The sequence below is a fragment of the Salmo trutta genome, chromosome 29 (genome assembly GCF_901001165.1).
Source record: "Salmo trutta chromosome 29, fSalTru1.1, whole genome shotgun sequence".
NCBI classification, from domain to species: domain Eukaryota; kingdom Metazoa; phylum Chordata; class Actinopteri; order Salmoniformes; family Salmonidae; genus Salmo; species Salmo trutta.
This window is the reverse complement of record NC_042985.1, coordinates 27,739,562-27,755,382: the sequence shown is the minus strand read 5'-3', so window position 1 is coordinate 27,755,382 and position 15,821 is coordinate 27,739,562. Positions and strand designations below refer to the sequence as shown.

The 15,821-nt window shown below is 43.8% G+C and overlaps 1 protein-coding gene across 11 annotated transcripts in view; it reads right to left on the bottom strand.

The window, feature by feature from the left end:
- tead1b (TEA domain family member 1b) overlaps positions 1-15,821 on the bottom strand; it is a 63,581-nt gene that overhangs the window by 28,699 nt on the left and 19,061 nt on the right. For 7 of the 11 annotated variants that reach the window (XM_029721577.1, XM_029721574.1, XM_029721575.1 and 4 more), the window contains one exon: positions 9,707-9,959. In XM_029721577.1, the coding sequence (XP_029577437.1) occupies positions 9,707-9,908 (202 nt within the window). In that variant the 5' untranslated portion in view covers positions 9,909-9,959. Of the gene's footprint in view, positions 1-3,507; positions 3,546-9,706; positions 9,960-15,821 lie in introns of those variants that run through there. The other 4 variants (XM_029721584.1, XM_029721585.1, XM_029721576.1 and 1 more) reach the window with 3 other exon arrangements.

Below are 15,821 nucleotides of genomic sequence, written 5' to 3'. Positions count from 1 at the left end.
CACCTACCCGTAGCACGCGCTCCAGCAGGTATATTTCACTGGTCATCCCCAAAGCCAACACCTCCTTTGGCCGCCTTTCCTCCAGTTCTCTGCTGCCAATGACTGGAACGAGTTGCAAAAATCACTGAAGTTGGAGACTTATAAGTCCCTCACTAACTTTAAGTGTCAGCTGTCAGAGCACAGCCCATCTGTAAATAGCCCATCCAACCAACTACCTACCTCATCCCCATATTTGTTTTTGTTTTTCTACTCTTTTGCACACCAGTATTTCTACTTGCACATCCTCATCTGCACATATATCACTCCAGTGTAAATACCTAAATTGTAATTACTTCGCCACTATTGGCCTATTAGTTGTCTTACCTCCTTACTTCATTTGCACACACTGTATACAGATTTTTCTATTGTGTTATTGACTCTACATTTGTTCATCCCATGTGTAACTGTGTTGTTTTTGTCGCACTGCTTTGCTTTATCTTGGCCAGGTCGCAGTTGTAAATGAGAACTTGTTCTCAACTGGCCTACCTGGTTAACCTGTCTGGGCTAGGGGGCAGTATTTTCACGGCCGGATGAAAAATGTACCTAATTTACTCTGGCCCAGAAACTAGAATATGCATATTATTAGTAGATTTGGATAGAAAACAATCTGAAGTTTCTAAAACTGTTTGAATGGTGTCTGTGAGTATAACAGAACTCATTTGGCAGGCAAAAACCTGAGACAAATTCAACCAGGAAGTGGAGGATCTGAGAATTGTAGTTCTTCTTTCTAGTCCCTTTCAAAACTACAGTATTTGTGGGGTCACGTTGCACTTCCTAAGGCTTCCATTGGCTGTCAACAGCCTTCAGAAAGTGGTTTGAGCATTTTCCTGTCACTGGGCAGATAATAGGAGCTCAGTTACTGAGTGGTCTGCCTGGCAACAAAGGGATTGGATATGCGCGGTCACGCGAGCACGCCGTTCCTTCTTTTTATTCTTGAATGAAAATTCTATTGTTCGGTTGGAATATTATCGCAATTTTACATAAAAAATCCCATAAATATTGATTTTAAACAGCGTTCGACATGCTTCTAAGTACGGTAATGGAACATTTTGACTTTTCGTCTCTCGTTCCGCACTCGGGCGTTATGCCTTTGGATAAGTGATCTGTACGCACGAACAAAACGGAGGTATTTGTACATAAATATGGATTATATGGAAACAACATTTCTTGTGGAAGTAGCAGTCCTGAGAGTGCATTCTGACGAAGATTAGCAAAGGTAAGAGAATATTTCTAATACTAATTCTGAGTTTAGGGTGCCCCGAACTTGGCGGGTGTCTGAATAGCTCACCGTGATGGCTGAGCTATGTACTCAGAATATTGAAAAATGTGCTTTCTCCGTAAAGCTATTTTAAAATCTGACACAGCGGTTGCATCCAGGGGTAGTCTATCTATAATTCTTTAAATAATTGTTATATATTTTGTCAACGTTTATGATGAGTATTTTTGTAAATTGATGTGCACATTCACCGGACGTTTTGGTGGGAATACATTTTCTGAAAATCACGCGCCAATGTAAAAGGCTGTTTTTGGATATAAATATGAACTTTATTGAACAAAACATACATGTATTGTGTAACATAATATCCTAGGAGTGTCATCTGATGAAGATTGTCAAAGGTTAGTGCTTCATTTAGCTGTGTTTTGGGTTTTATTGTCACATGTCCTTGCTTGGAAAATGGCTGTGTGATTATTTTTGTCTATGTACCCTCCTAACATAATCTAATGTTTTGCTTTCGCTGTAAAGCCTTTTTGAAATCAGACAATGTGGTTAAATCAAGGAGAAGTGTATCTTTAAAATGGTGTAAAATAGTTGTATGTTTGAGAAAGTTGAATTTTGACATTTTGTTGTTTTTGAATTTGCCGCCCTGATATTTCACTGGCTGTGTCCCGCAGGTCTAGTGTCCCACCTAGCCCATAGAAGTTAAATAAAGGTTAAATAAAAAAATTAAAACATTGACTACACCGAATGGTTTTATCATTGTAGAATGGTTGGTCTCATCAGTAGAATGGGTTTCATAAATATAAAATGGTGCCATCATCAGTGTTAAACTGATGCTGTACATAAATGGAGAGCATAAGACACTGCATCTTTAAGAAGCCCAGAGTTCCAGCATTTTACTCAAACAAAAGCAGCCAATTGGGAGCGTGCAACCTGAAACCAGCCCAGCTCTAAAGAGACTCACACAGGCTTCCCTGCTGGGACACACCCCATAAAGTCCCTGACACACACAGGCAGCAGAATATTGCCTACTAACCTAACCCTGCTCTCACATGCAAACCATTCCTGATAAAACATTGAGCAAACCTCACTATGGTCAAATCACAACTGAGCACACTGTAACCCTCTCTCTTCCCTGCAGGTCAGGAATTACATGGCATCTTTAGAAAGCGCTCTTTCTTCTCTTGTTAGAACAGGATGGAACTTGAAAACCCGATTGTGTCCTTTACATGGAAAAACAAACATTGTATTTTGTACAATCATTTAATGATAAAAACAGCCTCAGTGTTGATCATTTTAGGACACAGAGGTCCGTGATTATGTGCGTACGCTTGTGCGTCAATGTGTGTGTGTGTGTGTGTGTGTGTGTGTGTGTGTGTGTGTGTGTGTGCATGTGTGCGTGTGTGTTTAGCCTACATGCATGTATGTGTGTCTGCTTTGTCTGTGTATAAATTGGTCGGGGTTCTCACAGTCTCTAAGAAAGCCATCTGAGATTCCATGGTACATTCCATTCTGATGAGGAGCCTGTGTCTGGACATTGATAAACCAACTGAGGTCCTGACCTACAAAAGACAAACCGGGCTGCATCAGTGGCAGATGAGACTGCTGTTCATAACAGACATACCAGCTACTGTATGCTGATGGATTTACATAATATACCAAAAAGTCCCTAAATGCCACTAAACAAATCCAGCGCAAAGAGATTTACAAGGATTTTCCTTCATCCAACCTTGACATATGGATACACCAAAAGCATCCTCAATATTCAAAAACGTTGCACGCAATCTCAAATAAAATAAAATCTAAATAAAATCTCTGTTCCTATTGCTCCGTCTGCGAGTAAGCCGTCTCTTTTGCACTATTTAAGCGCCTGCCAATAGCATCCCGTCACCCACTGGTCAACAAATAACAACAACAAGAGCCCAGGGCCCATTGTTCTGGCTGAGCAGCCAAGCGTGGTGCAATCCCCCAACAGCCTGAGGCTGGTTAATGCAGCAGGCAGGCAGGCAGGAGACAGGAATCTAAGACAAGTGCCAACATGCCATGCCTGGTCACACCTCACACACAGGGTCACTTCAATATCAACACAGGTCAACACTGGGGTCTACATGCTGGGGAGACCCTTACTAAAAATAACAGTACTGATCATCAAAAAAGCTGAGAATCTAGATTAAAATCCATTCTAATGTAAATTGATTACATTACGATTACATAAGTGATATGAAATCCAGTTTTAAATATAAGCCGACCTGTTTATATCACCTGTCCTCATACTCTTCGAGCTGGGCGTATGGAACGAACACATACACACACGTCTCTCTCTTCATTGCCACGGGCACAAAACAACAACAGGTGCAGGCAAGCAGCAGCAGGATTGTCAGCATTGAGCTTGGTTTAAAGTGACAGCACAAAGAGCACATATAAAAGGTACCCTCTTCGAATTTTAGAGGCTGAAATGTCATGTGAGTCTCGTTATACTGCAACAGTCTCCCTTTAAAAATCCGACAGAATTTTAAGGAGCAGACAATTGGAAGCATTGTCCCTGAGAATAAAGTAAATATACTGTAGTGAGTGGGGCAGGGCGGACAACAAACAAACAGAGAGACGGGCAGATAGAAGCAGAAACATCTTTACTGACCCAGAATGACTACATAACTTTGGTGTGTCAACTTATGAAGTCATGACCTTTAAATCCTTTACATTATTCAACACAACCCCTTGCTAGTCTCACAATGCCAACATCCAGCCTGTCCAGACTAAACTCAGATTACACTTCAAGGGTTCCTCTTATCAGGAGAAAAATATAATATAATTGGAATTTTTCCTTTATGTGTGTAAAAACACAGCAGTGCTCCATTGCCACAATGGCTCAGGAACAAAGAGGGGATTATTGTGGAGGTGTCTGATGCCTCTCCGGCCTGAAGTTCCGCACACTCCAATCTGTGTGAATGCAGGTGACTCAGGGAGCCTGAGCTGATCCCAGAATTCCTCATTATCCGCCCAGCGGGGGATCTCAGGTCCGCTCGCTGTCTCTGGAAGCACTGCAGGGCCGGCAAGGCGGGCCCCAGAGGAGCAGAGAGCTGGGCCATCGGGGGTGAGCCAGGTCTGCTCATTATGCCTAACTCATCCTTGGCATCCCTGCAAACCAAGTGCCACTTAGTGCCCGTAGGAGGGGCATGGGTCGGCCCACTGATGAGATGACAGAGCACACAGCATAGCAGTAATGGGAAAGCTTTGTTTCAAAAGACAAGAAGGACCAAGACATGCGTGGACTGTATGTGGGGACTGATAGTGTCACCAATCTCCAAAATTGTATGTAAAGCCCTGTCTCACCTGTACCTTAGTCATCAAGCTGAAATGACAGAAAGCAGTAAACATTTTCCACCTATAAACTCAACAGATACAGTGATTGGCCAGGCCCAGATAGGGCCCAATCAGACAGCCTCCAAGAGCAGAGCACAGATGGTCGTTTCACACATCATAATCATTACTGTTGCCACGGCTTCACTGCTCCAACACAAACATATTGTGATATTTAGACTGGTTTATGATAGCTGTGCCAGTGCTTTATCTACATTGATGTAAAGTGGAATAATTTGCTGCGGTATGTAACACACACACCAGAGTTAAAGAGCTCTGCAATGGAACACATGAATTAGATACAGCCATCCTTTGAAAGTGATGGGCGTAAAATACAAGAAATGTGACTATAGGCAACACCTGGGGAAATTGAATGAATTCAGATTTTCTTTGGCAGCAGTAAAATGGGAAAGACTCACTCACTTGTATTGCAAGGCTAGCACGTAAATGCAAATACACAGTGAATACATTCATAATGTGGGGCATGTCATTTCATGCGTCAACCCCATTTCTGGGCTGAGTTAAATAGAGGCTTGCACAGCAGGTGAATTATGTAAGTAAGCAGCAGTGTTGGGGGCTTGGGGCCACAGCCACTTTCTCACTGTGCTTTTCATGATCCTCTCATCAGCCAGCCCAGGGCCAGGGCCAGGCTCTGCCTACCATGCAGCTGTGCTGTTGTTCACCCCAGTCACAATTAACCTCTGAGACTGGGCACGGCGCCAGCCCCGATGAGACTCAGGGCACCAGAAAGCTCTTCAGGTAAACACCGCCATGATAGGCTAAGAAGCCGAAATTAGACATTGTTTTGAACCAAGAGGCAGTTGCTATAGAGACTGTTGCTAATTAACTGCACTCGGCCCGGGGGTACCAAAGGGCTTAAGGGCACTCAGGACGATTCCTCTTGTGATGAGCTTTATGCACGGTACCCAGTACTATCCCCAGGGTCTCTCGTCACCAAAATACCTGCGTCTCTACCCCCCCACCTGTCACAGATGCCATGAGAGGGGCGGTGGTGGTCTGTCTGTCTGTCCATCAGGACCAAACCCTGTGGACCAGGATTACAAGGCTGTGTGAGGGGAGATGCTCTATGGTTGGCAGGGCCCGGCTCGCCCTCTTAAAACACAAATCACTGTGGCGTTTCAGACCAATCAATGCCCTCCATCAGCACTGAGGACCACTTCATGGCTTTCTCATCATCTCTGGTGGCATTCTGAAGTGATGCCCTGCGAGCTAGAGCACCTCACTAATGGAAATCTGTAGCATGCAGGGAGAAACAGACACATATCTAACATCATAAACAAAACGCTTCAGTTTTTCTCGGGGAAATGCAACAGGTCGGTATGTCTAAAGATGAGGCTCTTGCTGGTAAATCTGCTTTCACGGGGGCTACCTCTACAGAAATCCCCTTTGTTCTCTGTTTTTTAAAGAATGACACCGGCATCATACAGATATCCCAACAATTCATGATTGGTGAGAAAGGAAGGAAGGTGTGAGATTCCTGAGGGAGATGAAGAGGCTGGGTTGTGAGATTCCTCTTGGCTCTCCAGTCAGACACAGTGTCTCCTGTGAGACAACATTGCCTCATTGAGAGCTGCATCTTTCCACAGTTTACAACACCACTGACTACATCCATAGCAGACTGCCAATTTTTAGAGGGTATTCTTCTAATAATAATAATAATACAATTTCAATGTTTAATAATTATTACATTTTTGTGCAAATAGTATTTCTTAATAAAACAATAACATTTGAGTGAAATTATTTCGGTGAAATTGCTTGAAGGTAAGATGTTTAATATTTCTTACTATTTCCTTAATTACACAGTCATAATGTGTAAACAAACACTATACCCATGTTTTTAAAAATAAAAACAGTCCCAGTAAAAAGGCAGCCTATTTTCCATACTGGGCAGTGCTACAGTCCCCTTAATGGCTCAGTAAGTATGAGTGGGGTCACAGTTCACGCTATGATGGGTTTGGCACTAGGACCCAGCAACAGCTGCAGGGCTGAACAGAACAGCTAGCCTTGCCCCCAGAAAAAGCCCACAAACACACTGAGACCAGTTCCAATCTGCTCCCCTCCCCGCCCTCCCGCCTCAAAGTCCCACCAAACTTTGTGTTAGTTAGGCACTGAAAGAAGACCACGTCCCCCTCCTCCCTAGCCCCCTGAAAAAAACAAAAACAAATCTTCCTCTACACACTGTCTTTCAAAAGCTCTTTCACACAGCTGAACACTGGCACTCGACCCAGTCTGTTTCCAAGGCACAACAAACAACCTTGTATAGAGCTTTCATGTGCAGCATGTAAGCTTGTTGTCTTCACATCTTTGAATCCATTGGCCATTGTGCTGCAGAAAAGCAATTGAATTGTGCAGCATGAAAATTAAGAGAGTGTTACTCACATAATCAATTATCCATTAACACATCCCTTGATAAACTTCAGTGGTACTTGAAGCAATATTTCAAAACAAGGATCATCCCACTAGATTTACACACCTACGCATGTTGCCTCCAGAACAGCCTGACTTCTTTGGGGCATGATATGCTGTGGTGTTCAATTGTTACTCAATTGTTATCAAGAGACCTAACATCTGCCAGGAAACATTCCCCACACCAGTACACCACTACCACCAGCCTGTACTGTTGACACAAGGCAAATTCGCTTAGGTCACTTGTTTTGCCCATTGTAATGTTCAATCGAACAGTAACGGAATGCCTTGATGCTTGTCTGCCTGCTTTATATAGCAAGCCAAGTGACTCACTGTCTGTAGGAGCGAACCATTTCTGTGAACGACGTACCTAATAAAACTGGCCACTGAGTGTATATTTCAGTCAATATTTCACTGTGAGTGGCTGACATCTCTGGCTCAGGGCACAGTGAACGGCCAGTCCGGGGACACAGTGGATTATGCTAGTGAGTATATATGCAACCGGATACCCAGCACATCTGGCATGGTTGACCTCCGCTCAATCCCCCTGATCTCAGGCAGGTCAAGGTACATTCAATACCACCAATAACACAACCACTGACGGAATAGCTGTAAACACCACTCTGCATGGCACTTCCCTTTACACAGCACTGGAAACAAACAGAGCAGAAGACAATGGACTTTTATGAAAATTAATAACCTTGAATCGGTTATTATCATATTCTTTATGCATCAGCAGAGCCAGCAAAGGCCTATCAATTCTCCCAAGGTTTGCATTTGACACAAAATGTGCTGTTTTATGTTAAAGGCTGTTTTGTGGAATTTGAAATGGTAGAAGTGCCTGAGCTAAAATATAACTGTCTGATGGTGGCCATTTGATCTCTTATCGGAGAGAAGAATGCATCCAAACAAAAACGAGACTGGCGTGTCCAGTCTGCACTAGTGAGTCTTGTCCTTAGCGTTAATCATTTAAAACTTGCTAGGCAAACCTATTTGTTATGCTCTAATCCTGAGCAAGGAGAGTGTGAGTGAGTTTCTTTGGCACTCCCATTCTGCTTGTAGGAGAGAGGAGGTGGTGCTGGGGTTGTGAGCTGGTTGGTCGTGTGGTCTGAAGCCTCTTTGTACCGGCAGCTGAGGGGGCTTCGCTGCCACTCCTAGACTTTACATTTGGTTTGGCCGGAGGGGTCACATGACAGCTGCAAACTAACACCCCGAGGGGCTTTCTGCTTTCACTTGACACTGACAGGCTGTGAGAGAGTCCAACACTGCAGAAAGAAAATATTCCCTCTTTCCATGACATCACCCAGCCAGGAATGGGGGAGGGGGGGTTGGTGGCAGCCACAGCTGGTGGCAACCACAGTACCATCTGCCCCTGCCTAATAGTTAATGCTGCTTTACTTATAGACTCCTACTTCTGCAGAGAAGGGACATGAATGTATGGCTACCGCCAAGGAGCCCTTAACAGCCTGCAAGTCCCACAAATGAATTCCTGATTGACATTTTCACTCCCAGTTTATTATTTCACTTGTGTGGTCCCTTTATCAACGCTGAATCTCTCTGAAAATCTTCTTCAGTCACTTTGGACACTTTTTAAGGTCCCATACCAAGATTATTTGAGTGTGTAATGATGATATGCAATTGGTATTAAAAGTGAAATGTTGTGACTACCATCTTAAAACATTTACATAATAAAAAATAGTAATATATAATTACAAAGGAGGGTATCCTCGCTCTTCCTCCCATGTACCAACCCACATCCCTGACCCCATGTACCAACCCACATCCCTGACTCCATGTACCAACCCACATCCCTGACCCCATGTACCAACCCACATCCCTGACCCCATGTACCAACCCACATCCCTGACCCCATGTACCAACCCACATCCCTGACCTCATGTACCAACCCACATCCCTGACCCCATGTACCAACCCACATCCCTGACCCCATGTACCAACCCACATCTCTGACCCCATGTACCAACCCACATCTCTGACCCCATGTACCAACCCACATCCCTGACCCAATGTACCAACCCACATCCCGGAACCCATGTACCAACCCACATCCCTGACCCCATGTACCAACCCACATCCCTGACCCCATGTACCAACCCACATCCCTGACCCCATGTACCAACCCACATCCTTGACCCCATGTACCAACCCACATCCCTGACCCCATGTACCAACCCACATCCCTGACTCCATGTACCAACCCACATCCCTGACCCCATGTACCAACCCACATCCCTGACCCCATGTACCAACCCACATCCCTGACCCCATGTACCAACCCACATCCCTGACCCCTTGTACCAACCCACATCCCTGACCCCATGTACCAACCCACATCCCTGACCCCATGTACCAACCCCCATCCCTGACCCCATGTACCAACCCACATCCCTGACCCCATGTACCAACCCACATCCCTGACCCCATGTACCAACCCCCATCCCTGACCCCATGTACCAACCCACATCCCTGACCCCATGTACCAACCCCCATCCCTGACCCCATGTACCAACCCCCATCCCTGACCCCATGTACCAACCCACATCCTTGACCCCATGTACCAACCCACATCCCTGACCCCATGTACCAACCCCCATCCCTGACCCCATGTACCAACCCACATCCCTGACCCCATGTACTTACCGTACATCTTTCCCTCGTCAGATAGAATGATCTTCCTGCGCCCACAGGGGGGATAGATGGCCAGCGCCTCCTGAAAGCTCTGCTCGATGTCGGGGCTCCACACCCCCTCGGCGTCATTGTCCAGTGGCTTGTCTGCCGAATCGCTCATCCTCTCCATGTCATCGGCAGGGCTCTCACTGCCACTCCAGCTGCTGGGGTCCATGGTGGTGCTTGGGATCTCCAAGCCGAAGCCTGGAGCACAGTAAGGAGAGATCTGGAATTCCCAAATAAACAAACACAAACCATCCGTCACTCTCCACAGCACAGACATCTGCCTCCAAGACGACAACACACTGCTCATGGCCACTGGTCAATAGTGTGGTGAGCCAAACAGGAGAGGATTCTTGGCCTAGCTATCTACCTATGTTAGGATTAGGATGACTGTGGTACAGTTTTACTAGATGCCATGGAAGGGACTGAAATGTTCCTTTATGCTAGTTTTTGTCCGACATTTTAAATGGTACTATTGAAAATACTTAATGTTAGCTCCCATTTAAAACAAATGATGTGATGGAGGTCACATGCAGCGACTTCATCACAGGATACATTTTTAGCTTGTTGTAGTAGAATCATCTCCTTTACTTTCCAAAATAGATAAGCAGGCAAATAAAAAAACAAGACTGCAGACATAAAATATCTAATGAGAACATAACCCTAAAACACATACAGCGCACCTGGCATCTCCTGCACAGGAGCAGTTGAAGCCTTTTTATACCAGCTGTCAGGACTGTCAAATAGACTCTTAAATCTGGATGAAATTCATGTAGGAGAACTGTAGAATGTGTATGAGGCAAAAAGAAATAGAGAAGCCCACTCAAGAAAGGACACAACCATATCTGTACCACTTTAAATTTCAAACGGGAAAAAATATCCCCTGTCCTCTTTGTTCAAGGAAAGAGTCTGTTTTCCTCATTGTGAATTCCCTTGACATAGAAAATTCCACTGTGAGATTCCTCAATTTCTTTGCATTTATGCTGTGTAAACAACCTGCTCTGAATTAGATCCCCATTAAAAACTCATTCAAACTGCTAGACTGTAAGCGAAAGAGGAGGCAGAAAAGTACCTAAACTGAAAGTGTCCATCTCTCCTCAATCAAAACGATTGTCCACAAAGTGACTCATAAAAGCAATGTAGGTTCTTATGTATTGCTGTAGACAATCATGCTGAGTTGAATTTTTGAATTTTAACGGTGAAAATCATGGTGTTTTTGTAGCCCTTCACTCTAGCAACCCCCCCCCCCCCACCTCCCAGTCTCCCTCCCTATCTTCCTCTCCCCTTCCAGACGACCGCTTCCTCTCTAGGCAAGATCCTATTCAAGCAGCACAAGCTGTTGTGAAGTGGGACTAGCAGCATATGTTTCTTCTAGAATGTCGGTTCGTGAGGGGGGAAAGGGGGGATGGGAGCAAGCTGTTTGGGAGAAGAAAAAAAACTCCCAGAGAGTGGAGGGAGCGTTTACTGAATTCCGTTTTTGTGAGCTGACTGCTGACACTGCAGAACTTACTCACAGACTGATGAGGGAGGGGAAAAAACGTCCATTTCGACCACTAAATGGCTTGGGCTTTTTCTCCAGTCTTGCTCCCTCCACCCAGACTGAATAATAAACTCCACTGGTAATCACATCCAGCACGGTCATAATTGTAATACCTAATCTCAAGCAAGATTTTTTCTTAACTTCTTCAACAAGTCAAACCCAGTCAAGTTGTAATAGTGGTATTTTTGAGAGGACCTTTTAAAAACACGCCTTTGCAATTGTCATTGCCAATGCCATTGCCGTAAGGGATTCTGAAAAATGAGTCTTCTCTGTGATACAGTATTTATTTTTCTTAAATTGCTGTGAATGCTCTTTCCAGGGGTTCACCATTCAGAAAGAGAGAAAAATGATATATGGAGAGAGAGAGAGAAAATAGAGAGAGAGAAAAGAGAGAGCGAGAGAGAGAAAGAGAGCGAGAGCTAACGTGAGTGTCTGGACACGTCTGGTTTCCATGCTAGCTCATGATTTCCCTCCAAAAGAGGGAAACAACACTGACATTTGGAGGGGTGTTTAGTGAGCTCATGGCCATGTTCATCCCACAATGGGCTAATGTTTCCCCGCTTTTCTACAGGTGGTTTCCCCTGACGCGCCACACCAGGAAATGAATACTGTTACACTGAAGCGTGCAATGAATTATTGAATCCACCACCCCACCCCCGTCCAAAAAAAAGCTGAGCTCTCAACCACAACTAGCATTTACCGCTAGGGAAGGGCAGCAGAAATCCTTGGCCTATCATATTGCTACATGAAAAGAATAGAGCAGAAAATATTTGAATCTGGGCTATAAAGATCGAGGAGGGTAGGGGTGAAGGGGTAATACATAACATTGAAATGGTATAATAGAACTTGGTAGGCTAATTCATTCATTTTAAGTGGTACTCTAAATTAATGTTGTTAATATAACCACTATAAATAAACCCTTTCTCTCTCCTCCATCCATTGCTGAGGATGGTGTGCAGCCGCATCTGCTGCAGGATTACTCTGAGGGGAGAAACAGCGGCACACACTCAGGAGTACCTCTCTTGGCCAGTAGAAGCACCCACATCGTACAGCTGACAGATCTACAGTAAGTCAATGCTCTTTACAAATGCATTTACTTAGTGGCAGTTACATTGTGATATAATCAATGTCCGCATAATTCTATGTCATATTGGTGTCATAGAATACACATTTCTCTTGTTATTGGTACGTTCATTGCCACCATTCGCCAAAGTCAATTCAATGGAATAATACATTGTCAAGGGCGTTAAGAAGTTTATTTCCCACAAAGACACCACAGCCAGAAGCACTCTACAGTATGTCCCCTGAATTAATGACTTTAACCTAACACTGTCATTAGTACGCTGTAGTCTATTAACCTGAACAAGTGTTAGAGAACAACAGATAAATCTATTGAGTTAAAACAGCTTAATCACTGGGCATGGCTGAAGTGACTCTGCAGTCATTTGGCTTAGTAATAAATCCCCCTAAATAATTGACCTCTGTCACTATTCCATAAGGAGCATCTCTCAGGAGAGCACCTCGACAACCAGATGTGCTCTGGGTCCAAGCGGATGATCACCTCCTTGAGCACGCTGAGGAAACATGAGATCAGGTTCACTCAATTAGCCAGAGTTTGACGTGTATGTCTTTATGTTTCAATTACTGATAACCCTTTGTTTCATTGATCTCTCGACATTGACAAGTGAGTCGTTCTTGACGTTTTGAACAGAGTGAGATCATCAGTAGAGCATAGCAGTAGACATTGTTTGCTGAAAGTTTGCACATTCTTTTACTAATAAAACATGTTTTTAAACACAAGACGAATATCATAGAACACCTTGACCATTCTTCTAATGAACGTCCTCTAAACTATGAAAACTCAGCTGTCTTAATGGAGGAACAAACGCAGGGGCATGTTTGCAAACAGAAAATAAAACACTTCTCTTTCTTGATAGGAGAGAATGGAGGATTTGCTGACTCCCAAGACCTTGACTTTTCATCCCTAAAACACTTACATGACGAACATAAATCATTGCTGTCCCTTATAGACTTGAGCAATGAAAGGCAAGGGAAAGAAATTCACCAATACAACATGTAGTTGAACTGAGCCAAATCTAAATGCACACCAGGCCAAGAGCATAGTAACCTAACAGAGTTACTGTGCTGTTAAGAACTTTTTACAGCAATCAAACAAGTGTGTCTCTAATATTTAGTCTATGTTACACAGCCTTATGTATAAATACACTCATAGGAGAATGTGCCTGGGTGCTTTAGCCATAACAGGTATGCTATGCCGAGCTGGCTGTGTGTTTGGACCAGGAGAGAGACGAGTGTTGTGACTAGTGCAATATGTCTCCAGATGATGCTGAAGTGGTGATGTTTGTCCAGGCCCCAGTGGCAGATGGGAGACAGAGATTAGTCATGCAACAATATACTGTGGCTGGGCTGCTGTCGCTACACCTCGCTCTCAAAGCAGGGGAAGCATTTCAGACATACCCAGAACAAGGACACCATAGGCTACAGACAAATCCCATTCCCACCCAGGGAGAGGCGCTTTCTCTCGATCGTACATCATTCATAGCCCACCAAAAAACATGATCATTTCATCTGGTGTGCACTAACGTATAACTAACTATAAGCAGGTGTTTGCTGTACACTTTTCAATACAATTATGGAGCTAGACTTGTAGAGCAACATTGCATTAGCTGCCCTACAGCATGTCTACAAAGTAGAAAGATGCTTAATTAAAATGCATTTGGCTGTAATAATGGAACTGTATGGTAGATGGGAGCTTCTCAATCTGGCTCCATTCATATATTTCTGCGTAATAGTACAAAAATGATGAAACAATACGAACACCTGCAACCTTCAGCAAGTAAAGAGCATTGTGGCTTTTGTGAGTTATTACAGTTAATTGAATGTCTGGAAATATTTCCGTAAAACTCTAATCAAATTCCCAACTCAACTAAACCCAACTGTTCCAGTCATCATAATGACAAGACTAATGGACAAGAACACAGACATCAACAAAACCCCACATGAAAAGTATGTGATGACTATAATGCAACCACTTGAAATTAATTGGATTAATTTAATTCCCAAAAATCAAATCAATGATGAAACAACAGCGTGTACTCAAAGCGTATACTTTTCTCCTCACACATATTCCTGTAACCCTCTTCACAATAGATGATTTCTTGAATCGTATCTACTCTAACATAAAATTGGAAATGAGGATTTCCCTTCTCTAAGAGCCTAACACTGTGGATGGCAAATTCAATGCTTTTAAATCTCAGTGGCACGGTCATAAGCCAGGCCTATGTTTATATAGTTTGTATTGATGTACTTATAATATCATAGTGGAGTTCAATAGCTTTCCTCATCAAAAGGTTGTGTTCATTGTATCTGTGTGTGTTCACAGGTTCTCCTGAGGCTGTACCCCTCTCTGAAAAGTCTCCCCAATCATTGCAGCCAGGATGTGCCCCTACACGCCTCTTTCACAACTCACAAACATCTACACACACACACACACACACACACAGGCACATATGCACACACACACACACACCAACAGTTCAAGGATTGGGGATTTGGATCTGTAAAAAAAACGATGGAAGCTTAACAGGATACACCACGTGGCTGTTGTTTGATGGCAGGATTTCTGGTATCTGTTCTGGTTGGATGATAAGGCACTGATGTGTCTCATCCATTATTACACAAGAGAGATAAAGAGGGAGAGAGAGAGAGACAGGGAGAGAAAGAGAGTGAGAGAGAGAGAGAGAGAGAGAGGAGGGAGATAGAGAGAGAGAAAGATGGAGAGAGAGAATGATAGAAAAAAGAAAGTGAGAAAGCAAGAGAGTGATAGAGCGAATCAGGGCAAAAATCAATTTATCAACATGCATAAACAAAGAAAATTACAACTTATACCTCAGAGTTCAGTGATACGGTTGAATGGCGGGAACCTGGTTACTGAGATTTTCCAGGATTTACCGCCCAAACCACTCCCTTTTCCCGGGATAAATAAGTATGAGAAAATGGTAAATTATAATAAATTATTTATATGAACAGCATGGTTGTAATGAGTGCGCTGAGAGTCAGGAAGCAAGTTCAGGGAGTGAGTGATTTAATCAATAAACGAAACATAATACAAAACAAGAAACACAAACAACGCACAGACATGAAACAGAAACAATGACACCTGGGGAAGGAACCAAAGGGAGTGACATATATATATAGGGAAGTTAATCAGGGAGGTGATGGAGTCCAGGTCAGTCTGAAGACGCGCAGGTGCGAGTAACGATGGTGACAGGTGTGACCCATAACTAGCAGCCTGGTGACCTAGAGGCCGGAGAGGGAGCACACGTGACAATGGTGTGAAATGCAACTGTTAAATTAAATGCGATGCCTAAATCTGGCTTCTCTACGGCCTCTGCATGATGAATCAACGCTGAGGGTGGGGACAGACTGTCCATCTCAGTATGGAGCGCAGTTCACAATGCACGTAGACTTATCATCTCATCATGGGAACTTTTTTTCTTATGACAGGAAGGCCTACATTTGCTG